Source organism: Mobula birostris, chromosome 23, assembly GCF_030028105.1.
Source record: "Mobula birostris isolate sMobBir1 chromosome 23, sMobBir1.hap1, whole genome shotgun sequence".
Taxonomy (NCBI): Eukaryota; Metazoa; Chordata; class Chondrichthyes; order Myliobatiformes; family Myliobatidae; genus Mobula; species Mobula birostris.
The window spans coordinates 63,912,637-63,933,888 of record NC_092392.1 but is presented as its reverse complement, the minus strand read 5'-3'; the positions used below and the strand labels follow the sequence as shown (position 1 = coordinate 63,933,888).

At 45.8% G+C, this 21,252-nt stretch overlaps 1 protein-coding gene across 1 annotated transcript in view; it reads left to right on the top strand.

Annotated features, from left to right (window-relative positions):
* The first annotated feature begins 1,400 nt into the window (after window positions 1-1,400).
* Window positions 1,401-21,252, top strand: part of dldh (dihydrolipoamide dehydrogenase) — a 56,548-nt gene continuing 36,696 nt past the window's right edge. Inside the window, exons 1-6 of the mRNA XM_072240953.1 lie at window positions 1,401-1,477; window positions 3,143-3,215; window positions 13,410-13,489; window positions 18,220-18,288; window positions 18,905-18,974; window positions 21,096-21,196. Of these exons, the coding sequence (XP_072097054.1) occupies window positions 1,457-1,477; window positions 3,143-3,215; window positions 13,410-13,489; window positions 18,220-18,288; window positions 18,905-18,974; window positions 21,096-21,196 (414 nt within the window). The 5' untranslated portion in view covers window positions 1,401-1,456. The remainder of the gene's footprint in view (window positions 1,478-3,142; window positions 3,216-13,409; window positions 13,490-18,219; window positions 18,289-18,904; window positions 18,975-21,095; window positions 21,197-21,252) is intronic.

The following is a 21,252-nucleotide window of genomic DNA, read 5'->3' as shown; positions in this document are numbered from 1 at the left end:
ACTCCTACATCTGGATGGGTAGGGGTCCCTGATGATGAATACTGTTTTCCTGCAACAGCTGTCTGTGTAGGTGTGCTCAATGGTGGGGAGGGCTTTACCTAGGGTAGACTGGGCTGTATCCACCACTTTTTGCAGAATTTTCTGTTCAAGGGCATTGGTGTTACCGATTACAATAATAATGGAGTGCAAAAAAATTAGTAGAGGGAAAGATACTGAGGAAGTGTTCATGGGTTGACTGTACATTCAGAGATCTGAGGGCGGGATGGGAAGAATCTTTTCTGAAATGTTGAGTGTGTGTCTTCAGGCTCCTGTACTTCCTCACTGATCATTGCAACGAGAAGAGGGTATTAATGATGGATGCCCCTTTTCATTAAGCTTTACCTTTTAAAAGTGTCCTGGATGCTGATGATGCTAGTGCCCTTTATGAAACTGGTTGAGTTCACTCCGTGTGAAGGTGCCCTGGATGCTGGGGAGGCTAGTGCCCACGGTGGAGCTGGTTGAGTTCATTACTTTCTGCAGACATTTCCAATCCTGTGCTGTGGCCCCTCCACACCAGACGTTGATGCAAATTCGCGAATGTGTTTGGTGACACACCAAATCTCCTCAAACTCCTAATGAAATATCGCCATTGTCATGCCTTCTTTGTAATTGAATCCATATGCTGGGCCCAGGATTGATCCTCACAGGTCTATATTCGCAGCGAAGCATTCTGCTTGTAGATGCGGGTAATGATGCACTTCCTCAGAGTCCGACATACTGTATAGTATTGCACACTTTCAGCAGGTCTGGGCCCAGAAAGCCCAGTGTAACTCAGCCAGTAAGCCTTCACTTCCAGGAGTTTTATTGAAGTGGAAGGAATGGATGGAGCTAGTCAGTTCCTGCAGGGCCAGTGACTGGACCAAACACTGCCTCTTGCTGTGATAACACTTCCATGACAGCGGACAGCAAGTTGTGGGAGGCTATACTGTCTGAGGCCTTTCTGTCGTGCAGACTGGCATAGAAGGATCTATAGATCCTCAATATGTCCATCTGTGAGGATGCTACTGAGTCATACCCATCCTTAAGGGTGCAGATCACCGAACTCGCCGAGCTACGAAGAAATGTAGCAGTCGTCATCCTTCTCTACATATAGTGCAGACCCTGGGTCTGAGAAGATCTTGGGGAATTCGAAGGTGAAGAACTGGGCTTGCTGCGCCAGTAAACCGCCCCCCCCCCGGACTGAGATAACTTTATGAGAGCCACAGCAGACAGCGGGTAACTCTTTACCGGGACTGCAATGTGCGATGCCAGGTGAGAGGGTGTAAATGCGGGGCAGGAGCCGGACAGTCCAACAGGCAACGAGCAACAGCGAAACGTCCCCCGTGGGGGCCAACACTCCCACCCACGTGGTCCTGTCGTGACGTCACGCGCGCATGCGCACTCCCGCTGGCGCTGAGGTGGAGCCGCGGTCGCAGCGATGATCCGCCGGTTGTTCAAGGTCAGCCCGGGAGCGGGGCTTTTGCATGTTCCGGGTGGAATGGGGAGATTGTCCTCAGTAACGAGCATGGGGTTTGCGGGACAGGCGGTACTGACTGCGGCGAGGCCAGGGACTCGAGCATTACCCGTGACCGCAGGCAGGCCTCGGGCCTGGCTCCCGCCGCCGGGACCACCACTGACCGGGCTGCACCAGTCCCCACCAAGCGTCTGACCCGATTCCGGGACTGGCGTTATCGGGAAGCAACCCCTCTCTCTCCAGCACCGTTCCTACCCGTCACTGCTTCCCACCGCTGTCTGCACCGCGCCCCCTCCCCCTGGAATCACGGCTGTTTGGCTTCCAACCCCCCCCCCCCACAGCAATCTACACCATCCTGTCGTCCATCCCATCCCACTCTGCCCGTCCCCCCCACGCTCCCCCCCTCTGCCCGTCCCCCCCACGCTCCCCCCCTGCCCGTCCCCCCCACGCTCCCCCCCTGCCCGTCCCCCCCACGCTCCCCCCCTGCCCGTCCCCCCCACGCTCCCCCCCTGCCCGTCCCCCCCACGCTCCCCCCCTGCCCGTCCCCCGCACGCTCCCCCCCTGCCCGTCCCCCCCACGCTCCCCCCCTGCCCGTCCCCCCCACGCTCCCCCCCACGCTCCCCCCCTGCCCGTCCCCCCCACGCTCCCCACTCTGCCCGTCCCCCCCACGCTCCCCACTCTGCCCGTCCCCCCCACGCTCCCCACTCTGCCCGTCCCCCCCACGCTCCCCCCCTCTGCCCGTCCCCCCGCTCCCCCCCTCTGCCCGTCCCCCCGCTCCCCCCCTCTGCCCGTCCCCCCCACGCTCCCCCCCTGCCCGTCCCCCCCACGCTCCCCCTCTGCCCGTCCCCCCCCACGCTCCCCCCCTCTGCCCGTCCCCCCCACGCTCCCCCCCTCTGCCCGTCCCCCCCACGCTCCCCCCCTCTGCCCGTCCCCCCCACGCTCCCCACTCTGCCCGTCCCCACGCTCCCCCCACACTGCCTGTCCCGCATCCCCACTCCGTCCCCTCTTCCCATCCTGTTCCCCCACCCCTGTCCCCTTTGCCCATTCCCCCATTGCCTGCCCACTGACTCTATTGCCACCATTCAACTCTCCTATGCAGCCTCTCCCTCTCTCTAGCGCCCATTGTGTACTTCCCCCTCCGTCACCTTGCCCAGGGCTCCTCTTCATATTATCATACGTTCCCAGTATTTAACTCATGCCCAGCTCTTGTCTGGTCCTGCCCGTCACTGTTCCAAAATGCGATCCTTTCACCCATTCCTCCTTGTCTGTCCCTTTGAGATATTGGAGTCTGCTTCTTGCTCCTTTGTTCCTGATCAGTTATTCTCTTACATTGTAAAGGTCTACAAATATTCAATGTTTGTTAAGTACATCACATTTAATTGCAAATACTCAATGCATACACTAAGATTTAAGTAATTCTGTCTGAGTGGTTCTGCTTTGAAAGCCAGTGATTTTGGACAGGAGCAGTGACGAATGCCAGAGATTTAACAGTCTTATGAGTCCAACCCACTCCAGCGGTTTGTGGCATTTAAGCAGTATTTTACAGGAGTAATCATTGTGAACTTGGGGGATATTGCCTGGTGGACTTCGAGCTCATGAAAAGAAACAATGGGCAGTGCTCATTTTTGAACGTTTTTGTGTTTTATGCAGGGTGGAAATGTTTGTCGCAGACTCCAGGGCCTTTCAGCGGTCCAGATGCGGACATATGCTGATGCTACACCAGGTATGGACGGCAGTAAGACCATGAGACCTAGCAGAATTAGGTCACCTGGCCAGTCAAGTCTGCTCCGTCATTACATCACAGCTGATTTATTACCCCCCTCAACCCCAATGAATTTCACAGATTCGTAGCCCTCTAGCTAAAGAAATTTCTCCTCGTCTCTATTCTAAATGGACGTCCCTCTATTCTGAGGCTTGAGTTGCCCACTATTGGAAACATCCACTCCATCCAGGTCTTTCAATATTCGAATGGATTAAATGAGATCCCCCTCGTTCTTCTAAATTTTAGCAAATACTGGCTCAGAGCCATCAAATGCTTCTCATACGTGAACCCTTGGAGTCATTCTGGTGAGCCTCCATTGGACATTGCCAGCACATCTTTTCTTTGTTAAAGCTGCTCACAATACTCCAAGTACTGTCTGAACAATGCCCTCAACACCACATCCTTGCTATTATATCTAGTCCTTTTGAAACAAATGCTGACCATTGACTCAACCTACAAGTTAACCTCTAGGAATCCTGCAAAAGGACACCCAAGTCCCTTTGCACATCTAACTTTTGAATTTTCTCCCTGATTAGAAAATAGTCTACACCTTTGTTCTTTCTACCAAAGTGCAAGACCATACACTTTCCCACACTATATTCCATCTGCCACTTTTCCCACTCTCCCAAACTGCCCAAGTTCTGCAGACTCCCAGTTTTCTCAACACTACCTGCCCATCCACCTATCTATATCATCTGCAAACATGGCCTCAAAGCCATCAATTCCTTCATCCAAATCATTGACATATAATGTGAAGCAGCCCCAACACTGATCCCTGCAAAACACCACTGGTCAACGGCAACCAACCAGAAGAGACCCCATTTATTCTGATTCTTTGACTCCTGCCAGTCAGCCAATCTTCTATCCATACTATTATCTTTCCTGTTGAGCAGTGTCACGTGCAGCACCTTGTCAAAAAGGCATTTTAAAAATCCAAGTAATCCACTGGCTTTCATTTGTCCTGTTTATTATTTCCTCAAAGAATTCCAACAGATTTGTCATACAAGATTTGCCCGTAAGGAAACCATGCTGACTTTGGCTTATTTTATCATGTGCCACCAAGTACCCTGAAACCTCATCCTTAGTAATGGACTCCAACATATTCTCCACCACTGAAGACAAGCTGACTGGCCAATAATTTGCTTTCTTCTGCCTCCCTTCCTTCTTAAGAGTGGAGTGACATTTACAATTTTCCAGTCCTCTGGAACCATTCCAGAATCTAGTGATTCTTGAAAGATCATTACTGATGCCTCCACAATCTCTTCACCTACCTCTTTCAGAACACTGGGTTGTAGACCATCTGGTCCCCATGACTTACCCATCTTCAGACGTTTTAGCTTCCCAAGCTCCTTCACCTTAGTAATAGCGACTACACTCACTCTGCCCCCTTGCACTTTCGTTTTTCTGGCTTACTGCAAGTGATGGATTAAGTTTGTCCTCCATTTCTTTATCCATATTATGACTTATCTACCGTAGGCTCTTTCCACATCTACTCTGTCTAGGCCTTTCAGCGTTCAAATTCCAGCGAGTACAGACCCAGAGACATCAAGCATTCCTCGTATGATAACCCTTTCATTCCTGGAATCATACTTATGAACCGCCTCTGGACCCTCTCCAATGCCAGCACATCTTTCCTTAGATAAGCCCAAAACTGTTCACAATACTCAAGGTGCCTTATAAAGCCTCAGCATTACATCTCTGCTCAAGTATTCAAGAGCAATGAATGAATGCTAACATTGCATTTGCCTTCCTCACCACTGACTCAGCCTGCAAGTTTAGGGTGTTCTGCACAAGAACTCCCAAGCCCCTTAGCATCTCAGATTTTTGGATCCTCTCCCTGTTTAGAAAATAGTCTGCATATTTATTTTTATTACCAAAGTGCATGACCATGCATTTTCCAACATTGTATTTCATTTTCCACCTTTTTGCCCAATCTCCTAATCTGTCTTAAGTCCTTATGCAACCTCGCTGTTTCCTCAACACTACCTGCCCCTCCAACAATCTTTTCATATCATCTGCAAATTTGGCAACAAAGCCATCAATTCCGTCATCTAAATCATTGATATACAGCATAAAAAGAAGTGGGCTCAACACCGATGCCTGTGGAACACCACTACTCACTGGCAGCCAAACAGAAAGGGATCCTTTTATTCCCACTCGCTGCCTCCTACCAATCAGCCAATGCTATAACCATGCCAGTAACTTTCCTGTCATACCATGGTCTCTTAACTTGGTAAGCAGCGTCATGTGGCACCTTGTCAAAGGCCTGCTGAACATCCAAGTATACAACATCCACTGCATCCCCTTTATCCATCCTACTTGTAATCTCCTCAAAGAATTCCAACAGGTTTGTCAGGCAAGAAAACCACGCTGACTTTGTCCTATCTTGTCCTGTGTCATCAAGTACTCCATAACCTCATCCTTAACAATTGACTCCAACATTTTCCCAACCACTGAGGTCAGGCTAACTGGTCTATAACTTCCTTTCTGCTACCTCCCTCTTTAAAGAGTGGAGTGACATTTACAATTTTCCAGTTTTCTGGCACCATGCCAGAGTCCAATGATTTTTGAAAGATCATTGCTAATGCTTCCACAATCTCTAACTCTTTCAGAATCCTAGGATGCGGTTCATCTGGTCCACGTAACTTATGACTTTTGGTCTTTCAGCATTTTGAGCACCTTCTCTCTTATAATAGTGACTGCACTCCCTTCTCTTCCTTCACACTGTGCAACATCTGACACGTGGCTAGTGTCTTCCACAGTGAAAACTGATGCAAAATACTCATTTAGTTCATCTGCCATCTCCTTCTACCCTGTTATTATTTTTCTGGCCTCATTTTCTGTCGTTCCCATATTCACTCTCATCTCTTTTATTTCTACATACTTGAAAAAGCATTGTTTACTAGCTTGCTTTCATATTTTGTCTTTCCTAGCTTGTATATAACTCCCATCAGGATCCTTTTACCCTTGCATTTTCTTAACTTTACCCACAACTTCCAATCCTATATCACCTCTTTCTAAGGATTTGATTGAATTTTTTTACCACCCCACCCTCTGCCTTATTTCCTTGTGTTTTTGATAGGGGGTGTTTCTTTGGATGTTAAGCTCCGAATTGTGATCTTCTTTCAGCCATGAGTTGGTGATGGCAACAACATCGTACCTGCCAATCTCTAACTGCACTACAAGATCATTGCTTTATTCCGTATAATGAGAGCATTCAAATATAACACCTTCAGGCCTGTATTCATCACCCTTTTTGATTTTGCCCTCATTACACTTCATCTCATCCCACTGACTGCAATTTGCCCTATCATCTGCTGGTTCTTCCTCACAGCCTCACTGCACACAGCCACTTTCTCTCTGGCTGCTCACCCTGCTTGTTGAGAATCTCCTGCAGCCGCTCTGAGACATCTTAGTCCCTGACACTTAGGAGGCGGCACACCATTTTGGCATCTCTTTCACAGCCACAGAATCTGCTGATCTCCTAGCTCAACTGCTCTGCCTGACTTTTCAAATTTCTGTTGAGCCTCAGAGCTGGCCACTGTGCTGCTGTATCTTGATGGGTAATTGCTTCCCCCCAAGCCCCAGCATATCCAAAGACTAGTTGTGTGGGGAATGGCCACAGGGGAACCCTGCCCTGACTGCCTACTCCCTTTCTTCTCTTAGAGGTCACCCATCTTCTACCTGAAGCCTGAATTCTCTATGTGACCACAGTAAAAGCCCTATCTATGAAGTTTTCAGTCTCCCGGATGGTTCTGAATGCATCCAGCTCCAGCTCAAAGCACTGCAGTGTCTCGGATCCAGCTCAATGCAATGCATCGTCACAACTCCAGCTAAAAGCAATGCAGTGTCTCGGATCCAGTTCAATCCAGTGCAACATCCCAGCTCCAGTTCAATCCAGTGCACTGTTCCAGCTCAAAGCAATGCAGTGTCCCAGCTCCAGCTCAATCCAGTGCAACATCACAGATCCAGCTTAATGCAATACACCACCCTAGATCCAGCTCAATCCAATGCATCGTCCCAGCTCCAGCTCAAGGCACTGCAGTGTCTCGGATCCAGCTCAATCCAGTGCATCGTCCCAGTTCCAGCTCAATCCAGTGCGACATCACAGCTCCAGCTCAAATCCAGTGCAACATCCCAGCTCCAGCTCAATCCAGTGCAACATCCCAGCTCCAGCTCAATCCAATGCACTGTCCCAGATCCAGCTCAAAGCACTGCAGTGTCTCAGATCCAGCTCAATCCAATACACCATCCCAGTTCCAGCTCAATGCAATGCACCATCCCAGATCCAGCTCAAAGCAATGCACCATCCCAGCTCCAGCTCAATGCAATGCACCATCCCAGATCCAGCTCAAAGCAATGCACCATCCCAGCTCCAGCTCAATGCAATGCAGTGTCTTAGATCCAGTTCAACCCATTGCAACGTCCCAGCTCAATCCAATGCACTGTCCCAGATCCAGCTCAAAGCACTGCAGTGTCTCAGATCCAGCTCAATCCAATGCATCGTCCCAGATCCAGCTCAAAGCAATGCAGTGTCTCAGATCCAGCTCAATCCAATGCACCATCCCAGATCCAGCTCAATGCAATGCAGTGTCTCAGATCCAGCTCAATCCAATACACCATCCCAGCTCCAGCTCAATGCAATGCACCATCCCAGATACAGCTCAAAGCAATGCAGCATCCCAGCTCCAGCTCAATGCAATGCAGTGTCTCAGATCCAGTTCAACCCATTGCAACGTCCCAGCTCAATCCAATGCACCGTCACAGCTCCAGCTCAATCCAGTGCAATGTCCCAGCTCCAGCTCAATCCAATGCAGCGTCTCAGCTCCAGCTCAATCCAGTGCAATGTCCCAGCTCCAGCTCAATCCAATGCAGCGTCTCAGCTCCAGCTCAATCCAGTGCAATGTCCCAGCTCCAGCTCAATCCAATGCAGCATCTCAGCTCCAGCTCAATCCAGTGCAATGTCTCAGATCCAGCTCAATCCAATACAGCGTCTCAGCTGAATCCATTGCAACGTCCCAGCTCCAGCTTAGTCCATTGCACTGTCACAGCCAAGCTGATAAAGCACCTTTGTGATAACCTTCCTGAGATAACCTTTGTTATTTTGAGCACTGATAATTCATCACTGATTTCTATTGACAAACTCCTGGCCTTGTTGGAAATATGTTATGGCTTGTAGATGACCTGGACATTTGATTAGTGGAGGCGATTGTTTGCTGCAGCTTTTCAATTACCTGTCCCAAAACTTCCATTCAATTTCCCAATGGATCTGTCATCTGAGAGTGCCCATTGCCTCTAGCAGAAGGCTCTGAGATATCCTTGAAATTAAGTCTGATTTATGTATTGAAGAGATGGCTTTGCTTTGTCGCATCGTGCTGTGTGGTTGACTGAAATTCTTTGACCAGCGTTGGAGAGGGAGGGGGGAGTTGTTTTTCACTCAGAATGGTGAATACCTTAAGAGTACCTTGTTAATGTGTTATTCTTCAAATTTCCTCCTCTCGCACTGGATCTCACACTGGCTACTTGCACACTGGACCCCAAACCAACTACACTCACACTGGATCTCACACCGATTTCTCGCACACTGGATCCCACGCCGGCCCCTCGCAGCCCATTCCAGGCACCTTCTACTCTCCACCCACATCTCCCTCTCCTTGTAAAGTGCAATGTCTCACACTTGCCCAGGTTAAACAATCTCTCATTTCTTTGTAAATATCTCTTAACTGATGTATACACCGCTGCCTTTGGCAATCGACAGTATGATCCACCAACTTTTTCTATCATCTATCCAACTCCCTAACCTAGTCATCCATACTTTCATTAATTTTATTCATATACAGTTTATCACAAACAAGAGATCCCAATATGGGTTCCTGTAGGATATCATTGATCATGGACCTCTAGACAGAATAACACCCTTCCACCTCTACTCTCTGCCTTTTGTAGGCAAGTCAGTTCTCCATCCAAAGTCCCAAGTCGCCATGATTCCCACCCCAGCCTACAAAGAATGATCTCAAATGCTTTACTAAAGTCTGAATGAACAATTGCCACTATCCTACCCTCATCACTCACCTGGGTCACCTCCTCAAAAACTTGCAGATCACATTTGTCCTGCCCCATCTATTATATCTTCACAACACACACAAAATGCTGGAGGAACTCAGCAGGCCAGGCAGAGACAGGCCAAAATGTCAATTTTACTTTTTTTCTGTATATGCTGCCTGGCCTACTGAGTTCCTCCAGCACTTTGTGTGCGTGTGTTGCTCTGTATTTCCAGCATCTGCAGATTTTCTCTTGTTTGGTATTATATCTTTACATCTGTCCTCTAACAGAAACATAGAAAACCTACAGCACAACACAGGTCCTTTAGTCTACAAAGCTGTGCCGAACATGTCCTTACCCTAGAACTACCTAGGTGTACCCATAGCCCTCTATTTTTCTAAGCTTCATGTACCTATCCAGGAGTCTCTTAAAGGACCCTATTGTTTCCGCCTCCACCGCCGCCACCAGCAGACCATTCCACACACTCACCACTCTGTGCATAAAAAAACTTACCCCTGGCATCTCCTGTGTACCTACTTCCAAGCACCTTAAAACTATGCCCTCTCGTGTTAGCCATTTCCGCCCTGGGGAAAAAACCTCTGACATTCCACACGATCGTTGCCTCTCATCATCTCATACACCTCTCATCCTCCATCGCTCCAAGGAGAAAAGGCCGAGTTCACTCATCCTGTTCTCATAAGGCATGCTCCCCAATCCAGGCAACATCCTTGTAAATCTTCTCTGCACCCTTTCTATGGTTTCCACATCCTTCCTGTAGTGAGGCGACCAGAATTGAGCACAGTACTCCCAAGTGGGATCTGACCAGGGTCCTATATAGCTGCAACATTAACTCTTCGTTCTTAAACTCAGTTTCACAGTTGATGAAGGCCAATGCACAGTATGCCTTCTGAACATCACAGTCATCCTGCGTAGCAGCTTTAGGTGTCCTGTGGACTCAGACCCCAAGATCCCTCTGATCCTCCACACAGCCAAGAATCTTACCAATAATGCTATACTCTGCCATCATGTTTGACCTACCAAAATGAACCACCTCACAGTTATCTGGGTTGAACTCCATGTGAAACTTCTCAGCCCAGTTTTGCATCCTATCAATGTCCTGCTATAACCTCTGACAGCCCTCCACACGATCCACAACAGCCCCAACCTTTGTGGCATCAGCAAATTTACTAACCTTTCCTTCCACTTCCTTATCCAGGTCACTTATAAAAATCACCAAGATCCCTGAGGTGCACCATTGGTCACTGGCCTCCATGCAGAATATGACCCGTCTACAACCACTCTTTGCCTTCTGTGGGCAAGCTAGTTCTGGATCCACAAACAATGTCCCCTTGGATGCCATGCCTTCTTACTTTCTCAATACAGGTTTCCCCCGCCATCTGAAAGTAGAGCGTTCCTGTGAAATGGTTCGTAAACCGGAATGTCATAAAGCGAAGAAGCATTTACCATTAATTTATATGGGAAAAATTTGTGAGCGTTTGCAGACCCAAAAATAACCTACCAAATCATGCCAAGTAACACATAAAACCTAAAATAACAGTAACATATAGTAAAAACAGGAATGATATGATGAATACACAGCCTATATAAAGTAGAAAAACATTTCCACAATCATTGCTGCACTGTTCTCCGGAGCGAAAATCTCTCTCAGCAGAAACACGGTGCAAGCACTCTCGAGTAACCTTTAAGCTATGAAGCTGCCAAATCATACCAAATAACACGTAAAAATACACAGCCGATATAAAGTAGAAATAATGTATGTACAGTGTAGTATCACTTACTGGAATTGGGACAGCGCCGAGCATATTAATGATGGTGTGTTAGGCTGAGTCGTCGGAGGTTGGGGTGGTGCAGTGGCTCCCACCCTCTGGGCAGCAAACTGATACTGATCCATGGAGAATACATTGGTCCAGCGGTGGCCTCTGATCTGGGCCGACATTTACGTGCCGAGTGGCACCTAATTAATTAGCTTGTTTATTTCGGCTGTTTTTCTTAAAGATGTGCTGGGTGCCTCCCGGCTACCGCTGCATTCTCCGCGGATTGGTATCTGTCCGCAGCCCGGGGGTTGGGGTGGCGGGACACTGGGGTGTCATCTGTTTCCGTCAGGGCAGGCAGGTCATCTTCGATGTCGAAGGTCGAGGTTCGTTGTCTGCCGTGGCTGATCTGGAAGGCCTGAAAAATGACAGTATACTTGACTGTTTAGCCTCGCGCATCTTTAGATCATACAGTTCTTTGTAAGCACTGCAAATATGCCCTAAACTGACGTACCCTTTCAAAATTAAAGCCGTACTTTATCATTGCAGTGAAAATCTCACACAGTTGCCTCACGTTCAGTTCCTGGACGACTTCATTTTCAGTCCGTTCGCTACTGCATTCGGTTTTGATTGTTATCCTTTCCTCTTGCGATTGCAACAGCTCTTCATAAGTCGAGGGATGTAATGATGCAGATCTATAAAACTCTGGTTAGGCCGCACTTGGAGTACTGTGTCCAGTTCTGGTCGCCTCACTATAGGAAGGATGTGGAAGCATTGGAAAGGGTACAGAGGAGATTTACCAGGATGCTGCCTGGTTTAAAGAGTATGCATTATGATCAGAGATTAAGGGAGCTACGGCTTTACTCTTTAGAAAGAAGGAGGATGAGAGGAGACATGATAGAGGTGTACAAGATAATAAGAGGAATAGATAGAGTGGATAGCCAGCGCCTCTTCCCCAGGGCACCACTGCTCAATACAAGAGGACATGGCTTTAAGATAAAGGGTGGGAAGTTCAAAGGGGATATTAGAGGAAGGTTTTTTACTCAGAGTGGAATGCACTGCCTGAGTCAGTGGTGGAGGCAGATACACTAGTGAAGTTTAAGAGACTACTATAGAGGAATTTAAGGCGGGGGCTTATATGGGAGGCAGGGTTTGAGGGTCGGCACAACATTGTGGGCCGAAGGGTCTGTAATGTGCTGTACTGTTCTATGTTCATCTATCGGTTCTTGGTTATGGGATGCCAAAACCTCTTCAACATCATCTTCGTAAACTTCTACAAGCCAAACTCACTTTGTCCGTACTTCGTTCACCATGGTCGAAACGCTTAATTATGTCTAGGTGTAACACCCTTACGAGCTCTTTTAGGCTTTTCGGATACCTTAGAACTCAACTTGCTAACGGCTGCTCACAGGCGCGTGTTTAAGCAATGCCGGCTAGAATGCCGTTCTGAATCCGGGGGAGAGTGGCTGCTCGGGGCGCGCGCTGCCTTTTTTTCGCATGCTGCTTTTCCCGCGTGCTGCCTTTTTTCATAATAGTGAAAACACCTTTTGTTAGCGAAATCAGGGAACTAATGTAGGTCTTTCATAAGTGAGGTTTCGTAAAGCGAATGTTCGAAAAGCGGGGGACACCTGTAATCCTTGCATGGGGTACCTTATCAAATGCCTTGCTGAAATCCATATACACTACATCTACAGCTGTACCTTCATCAATGTGTTTAGTCACATCCTCAAAAAATTGTGCTCGTAAGGCACGACCTGCCTTTGACAAAGCCGTGCTGACTATTCCTAATCATATTATGCCTTTTCAAATGTTCATAATTCCTTCCTCTCAGGATCTTCTCCATCAACTTACCAAACACTGAGGTAAGACTCACTGGTCTATAATCTCCTGGGCTATATCCCTTTCTTGAATAAGGAAACAACATCCGCAACCCTCCAATCCTACGGAACCTCTCCCGTCCTCATTGATGATGCAAAGATCACCACCAGAGGCTCAGCAATCTCCTCCCTTGCTTCCCATAGTAGTCTGTATGAAGCAACCATAATTAAACATAGTACTTCATTTGATGCCAGATGATTTACTTGGAAATTTCTCAGTCTACTTAACAACTTTCAATGATTTGTGCATGTGGTCTCGGTCTTTCTGCTTTATATCATCTCTTCTCATTCTTCCTACCAAAATGCATCACCTTGCATAGCTTTACATGAGCTGCTATTTATCTAAGATTGCCATGAGAACAGCGTGCAGCTACTGCCAACAGTTCAAGATATGTGTGTGGATTGATTCTTTTAAAATGGTGGTGATGCAGACTTACACTAATGATGTTTGGTTTACATTTCAGTTGATGCAGATGTCACTGTTCTGGGCTCAGGCCCAGGAGGTTATGTCGCTGCTATTAAGGCTGCACAGTTGGGGTTTAAGGTAGGTAAAGATTATCTGATTCCAAGTTGACATTGTGTATATCATATTTGCTCATGGTGTACATAGGCAATTGGAGACCACTGTAGTTGAGGAGCAGTAACTTACAGAGTAGCCCTTATTTTGATTCTTCTGGTTTAGGTCCAAGAACCAGTGTGCTAATGTTTACCACAGTTGCACCATGGCCTGTACAAATTATGCTGTGATAAGATGAAGCTTGATTCTGTTTCTCTTTACACACATACTGTGTGACCTGCCGAGTATTTTAGACCATAAGTCGTAGAAGCAGAATTAGATCATTCAGCCCATTGAGTCTGCTCTGCCATTCCACCATGGCTGACTTATTACCCCTCTTAATCCCATTCTCCTTAATCTTTGACACCCAGACTAACCAAAGACTTCTGTTTTAAAACTACTCGGTAACTTGGCCGACACAGCTGTCCGTGCCAATTAATTCCACAGATTCACCAACCACTAGCTAAAGAAATTCCTTCTCATCTGTTCTAAATGGACGTCCTTCTATTCTGAGTCTGTGCCTTCAGATCCTAGACTTACCCACTATGGGGAACATCCTCTTCACATCCACTCTACCTAAGCCTTCAATGTTCAATAGTTTCAGTCAGTGAGATTTCTGCTCATTCTCCTAAACTCAAGCAAGTACGGGTTCCGAGCCATCAAACACTCCTGATATGTTAACCCTTTCATGCCCAGAATCATTCTTAGAAACATAGAAAATAGGTGCAGGAGTAGGCCATTCGGCCCTTTGAGCCTGCACCACCATTCAGTACGATCATGGCTGATCATCCAACTCAGAACCCTGTATCTGCCTTCCCCCCATACCCCCTGAACCCTTTAGCCACAAGAGCCATATCTAACTGCCTCTTAAATATAGCCAATGAACTGGCCTCAACTGTTTCCTGTGACAGAGAATTCCACAGATTCACCACTCTCTGTGTGAAGAAGTTTTTCCTAATCTCGGTCCTAAAAGACTTCCCCTTTATCCTCAAACTGTTACCCCTCGTTCTGGACTTCCCCAACATCGGGAACAATCTTCCTGCATCTTGCCTGTCCAATCCCTTTAGAATTTTATATGTTTCAATAAGATCCCCCCTCAATCTTCTAAATTCCAATGAGTATAAGCCTAGTCGATCCAGTCTTTCATCATATGAAAGTCCTGCCATCCCAGGAATCAATCTGGTGAACCTTCTTTGTACTCCCTCTATGGCAAGGATGTCTTTCCTCAGATTAGGGGACCAAAACTGCACACAATACTCCAGGTGTGGTCTCACCAAGGCCTTGTACAACTGCAATAGTACCTCCCGCTCCTGTACTCAAATCCTCTTGCTATGAATGCCAGCATACCATTTGCCTTTTTCACCACCTGCTGTACCTGCATGCCCACTTTCAATGACTGGTGTACAATGACACCCAGGTCTCGTTGCACCTCCCCTTTTCCTAATCGGCCACCATTCAGATAATAATCTGTTTTCCTGTTCTTGCCACCAAAGTGGATAACCTCACATTTATCCACATTAAATTGCATCTGCCATGAATTTGCCCACTCACCCAACCTATCCAAGTCACTCTGCATCCTCTTAGCATCCTCCTCACAGCTAACACTGCCGCCCAGCTTCGTGTCATCCGCAAACTTGGAGATGCTGCATTTAATTCCCTCATCTAAGTCATTAATATGTATTGTAAACAACTGGGGTCCCAGCAGTGAGCCTTGCGGTACCCCACTAGTCACTGTCTGCCATTCTGAAAAGGTCCCGTTTATTCCCACTCTTTGCTTCCTGTCTGCCAACCAATTCTCTATCCACATCAATACCATACCCCCAATACCGTGTGCTTTAAGTTTGCACACTAATCTCCTGTGTGGGACCTTGTCAAAAGCCTTTTGAAAATCCAAATATACCACATCCACTGGTTCTCCCCTCTCCACTCTACTAGTTACATCCTCAAAAAATTCTGAGATTCATCAGACATGATTTTCCTTTCACAAATCAATGCTGACTTTGTCCAATGATTTCACTGCTTTCCAAATGTGCTGTTATCACATCTTTGATAACTGACTCTAGCAGTTTCCCCACCACCGATGTTAGGCTAACCGGTCTATAATTCCCCGGTTTCTCTCTCCCTCCTTTTTTAAAAAGTGGGGTTACATTAGCCACCCTCCAATCCTCAGGAACTAGTCCAGAATCTAAAGAGTTTTGAAAAATTATAACTAATGCATCCACTATTTCTTGGGCTACTTCCTTAAGCACTCTGGGATGCAGACCATCTGGCCCTGGGGATTTATCTGCCTTTAATCCCTTCAATATACCTAACACCACTTCCTTACTATCATGTATTTCCCTCAGTTCCTCCATCTCACTGGACCCTCTGTCCTCTACTATTTCTGGAAGATTATTTATGTCCTTCTCAGTGAAGACAGAACCAAAGTAGTTATTCAATTGATCTGCCATGTCCTTACTCCCCATATTCAATTCACCTGTTTCTGTCTGTAGGGGATCTACATTTGTCTCAACCAATCTTTATCTTTTCACATATCTATAAAAGCATTTACAGTCAGTATTTATGTTCCCTGCCAGTTTTCTCTCATAATCTTTTCTCCCCCTTCCTAATTAAGCCCTTTGTCCTCCTCTGCTGGACTCTGAATTTCTCCCAGTCCTCAGGTGAGCCACTTTTTCTGGCTAATTTGTATGCTTCTTCTTTGGAATTGATACTATCCCTAATTTCCCTTGTCAGCCACGGGTGCACTACCTTCCTTGATTTATTCTTTTGCCAAACTGGGATGAACAATTGTTGTAGTTCATCCATGTGATCTTTAAGTGCTTGCCATTGCATATCCACCGTCAACCCTTTAAGTGTCATTTGCCAGTATATCTTAGCTAATTCACGTCTCATACCTTCAAAGTTACCCTTCTTTAAGTTCAGAACCTTTGTTTCTGAATTAACTATGTCACTCTCCATCTTAATAAAGAATTCCACCATATTATGGTCACTCTTACCCAAGGGGCCTCTCATGGCAGGATTACTAATTCACCCTTCCTCATTGCTCAATACCCAGTCTAGAATAGCCTGCTCTCTAGTTGGTTCCTCGATATATTGGTTCAGAAAACCATCCCGCATACATTCCAAGAAATCCTCTTCCTCAGCACCCTTACCAATTTGGTTCACCCAATCTATATGTAGATTGAAGTCACCCATTATAACTGCTATTCCTTTATTGCACACATTTCTAATTTCCTGTTTAATACCATCCCCAACCTCACTACTACTGTTAGGTGGCCTGTACACAACTCCCAGCAGCGTTTTCTGCCCCTTAGTGTTATGCAGCTCGACCCATATCGATTCCACATCCTCCAGGCTAATGTCCTTCCTTTCTATTGCGTTAATCTCCTCTCTAACCAGCAATGCTACCCCACCTCCTTTTCTTTCATGTCTATCCCTCCTGAATACTGAATATCCCTGAATGTTGAGCTCCCATCCCTGGTCACCCTGGAGCCATGTTTCTGTGATCCCAACTATATCATATTCATTAATAACAATCTGCACTTTTAATTCATCCACCTTGTTACTTCTTGCATTGACACACAAAGCCTTCAGGCTCGCTTTTACAACTCTCTTAGCCCTTATACAATTATGTTGAAAAGTGGCCCTTTTTGATTTTTGCCCTGGATTTGCCGTCCTGCCACTTTTACTTTCCACCTTACTACTTTTTGCTTCTACCGAAGCCTCCTCTCAAATGCCAGCACATCTTTTCTTAGATAAGGGGCTGAAAACTGCTGACAATACTCCAAGTGGGGTCTGGCCAATGCCTTATAAAGCAGTTTTCAGCGGTTATTTTTCATTTTCATGTGAAAGACAATTACTGTTTTTGGAGATTTCAGATTGATGGCTAGTTAATGCTCTCTGGTTGTCGAGAAAGCTCATCACATCTCCGTGTTTGAGTGATCCGATAATTAAAGCTGCCAATGTAACATGGTGTTACAGTTCAAACAGAAAGTCCAAAAGTCATTCTGATATTGCCACCACATTCTAGGCCCAAAAGTCCCTGAGGTGACATGATTACCTTAGGGGCAATGACAATAATCGAGCTGCTAAGGTGAGCAGGCCAGCTAGTGCTAGTGCAAGTGCCAGTGCTGAGCTACCCAGAAAGGTGGCCCATATAAAAATACAGTGATTGCTTCAATGTCAACAGTGGTAAACCAAATGGTAGGTATAGGTGAGCAGTGTTAGTGTCAGGTGAAAGATGATTCACAGTGTCCTGACAAAACATAAAGCAGAATGTATCCAGCTGCCATTTAACCTGCCTCCTGAATCAACAGTCCAGGCAGTCCACTAACCACCTAAACTCCCCTCCCCCCTCCGTAGGCCATGGATCCTCCTCCTTTTGCCACCAGACGCTCAGGTTTGCTAGCTGTTCGCTTAGCTACGTCCGATAAAATGGTTACTGTGGTGTGATATCTGAAGGGCAAACAACCACATCTGGTAGGATGGAATTGTAGCAAGTTAGTCCATTTGACTTTTTAAATGAAACAATTTGGAGAATTCACTGCTAGTCTTAAAAGACTGCTTATTTCCTTAATGCAACCAAATCCTGAAAATGATTGATGGAGACATCTTTAGCAAAGAGGAGGGATTGAGAAAGTATTCTTCCACACATTAAAAGATTCAATTGAATCTTCTAAACCATGTAAAATATGTTAATTAATTTCTAATTCCTTTAGACTGTCTGTGTGGAAAAGAATGAAACACTGGGTGGAACATGTTTGAACGTGGGTTGTATCCCATCCAAAGTGAGTACCTGATGAATGGGCTTCGTTTTTATTTAATGTTAAGCAGTGCATGTTGAATGTTGATGCTTTCTTACCCAAGTCTGTACATTAAAAGACTATTTTATCGGTCCATGTATACTGTTGTTTGGCCAGGGTTGTCTTCATATTACCCTGTGTGAAGAGGTTGGGGTAGGGAATAAGGAACATCTTCCCCTCTCAAAAGCCTCCAAACTTCACAATAAATTGTGCAGATTAATATTCAGGAATGGGGAGGGGAGTTCAGAATAGTCTAAAGGTAATGATGAGCCACTTCAGTCTGACATGAGCAGAAATATCTTCCTCCAGCAAGTGGTGAACCAGTGGAATTCTCTATCATAGTGAGTATGTGGAAACCAAATCATTATATAGATCTGAAGAGTTAGATTTTAGTGTGAGGTTTAGAGGGATCCAGGAATATGGGGAGAAAGCTGGAGCAGTGAACTAAATTAAAAATGATCGACCATGATCTTTCGAATGGTGGAGAAGGCTGGAAGAGTGGAATAGACTCGATCTGTCTTGTTACTCTGCACTGATACACTTTGCTGTGAATCTGTATGTCTGTAAGATCTGTAATCAAAAATGTAGTTGTTACTCTTAGGCTTTGCTGAACAACTCCTATCTCTATCACCTGGCTCACGGGAAAGACTTTGCTAGCAGAGGAATTGAAAGTAAGTAGATCTTCGGTTTTCCTTCCCTTTGCTATTTTACTACAAAATTTAGCAAATAATCAAAAATGACTCGAGGGGTACTTCAAGACTAATGATGAAATAAGTCAAGGTCAGAATGGTTTCTGCGAAGGGAGGTCTTGCCTGATAAATCTGTTAGAGTTATTCGAGGAAGTAACAAGCAGGGTGGACAGAGAAGAGGCAATGGATGTCATTTACTTGGATTTTCAGAAGGCATTTGTTAAGGTGCCACACATGAGGCTGGTTAACAAAATAAAATTCTATGGTGTTACAGGAAAGATATGGGCTGTCAGGCAGGAGGCAGTGAGTGGGAATAAAGGGAGCCTTTTCTGGTTGGTGCAAGTGACTAGTTGTGTCTGTCGGGGTCAATACTGGGATTGCTACTTTTCACATTGTCAGTGATTTTGATGGTGGAATTAATGGCTTTGTGGCAAAGTTTGTGGATGATACGAAGATAGGTGGAGGGATAGGTAGTGCTGAGGAAGCAATGTGATAGCAACAGGACTTAGACAAATTGGAAGAATGGACAAAAAAGTGGCAGATGGAATACAGTGTTGGGAAATGTATGATAGTTCATCTGGGAAATGTATGATAATTCATCTTGGTAAAAGGAACAAAAGTGCGGACTATTATCTAAATGGGGAGAAAATTCAAACACCAGAGGTGCAAGGGAACTTAGGAGTCCTCGTTCAGGACTCCCAGAAAGTTAATTGGCAGATTGAGCCTGTGGTAAAGAAGGCAAATGCAATGTAGACATTTATTTCAAAGGGAATAGAATATAAAAACAAAGAGATAATGCTGAGGCTATTTAAGACACTAATCAGGTTACACTTGGGAGTTTTGTCAACAGTTTTCTTATCTCAGAAAGGATGTGTTGTCATTGGAGAGTCCAGAGGAGGTTCACAAGGATGATTCCAGGAATGAAGGGGTTAACATATGAGGAGCGTTTGGCAGCTTTGGGCCTGTACTCACTGGAGTTTAGAAGAATGCAGAGGGGATCTCATTGAAACCTACTAAATGTTGAAAGGACTGGATAGGGTGGACGTGGAGAGGATGTTTCATCTGGTGGAGGTATCCAGAACTAGGGGGCACTGCCTCAAAATTGAGGGGCGACCCTTTAGAACAGAGGTAAGGAGGAATTTTTTTAGCCAAAGAGTGGTGAATCTGTGGAATGCTCTGCCACAGACTGCGGTGGAGGCCAAGTCTGTGGGTATATTTAAAGCGGAAGTTGATAGGTTCCTGACTGGTTGGGGCATCAAGGGATATGGTGAGAGGGCAGGTGTATGGGATCTGGGATCAGCCATGATAGAATGGCGGAGCGGACTTTATGGGCTGAATGGCCTGATTCTACTTATTTGTCATATGGTCTTTAGGACCTTGCCTGTATGTTAGAGGAGGTTCCACATATGCATTGCTTCAGTTCCTAATGAAATCCCATTTTTTTCCCCTGTAATTCTTTTGTCCTTTGTATACTTAAAAAATTCCTTTTGGGTTTATTTTAATCCTGTCTGTCAGTGATATTTCATGATCCCTCTTTGCCTTCCTAATTTCCCTTTGAAGCATATCTCTACACTTCCTATTCTTGAAAAGCTTCCCCCATCTTTATTTCTATATACCTACTATATGCCTCCTTTTTTCTTTCTCCAAGCCTCAATATCTCTCGATATCCAGGGTTTCCTGTAGATTTTATCCCAAGCTTTCACCCTTACAGGACCATGCTGGCCCTAAACTTTCTCTGTGCCTCCATGGAACATTTCATTGATCTGCTCCATGAACACTCAGAGGTGCCCAACAACTCCCAAACTTGCTGTGTAAATTCTTTTGTCAGTTGCCTTGCTCCTTGACCATCCCCACTGTGCCAAAGAATATTATTTCTCAGTCAGCTCTCTCTGCATCCTTAAAAATATCTTTATTGTAATATCCAAGTCACCTAATGAATCTGATGCCTGCTGTCATCTTGTTCTTTTTAAATCTATTTTCAAACCTTTGTCTTCTATAAGTCTGAGTATTTACAAACCATTGGTTAGTTACTTCGATGGCATCAGATAATGTAATTGGAATAAATCATATCTGCTCAGTAATTGATTAAATGTTGTTCCAAAGTCACAGGAATGAATCTTAATCTGGAGAAAATGATGGAACAGAAGAGCAACGCAGTGAAGTCATTGACCGGTGGGATTGCACATTTGTTTAAGCAAAATAAGGTTAGTTTCTCATCCCAGTTCCACTCTCCTTGATCTGATTTGGTCATCAGTTTTAC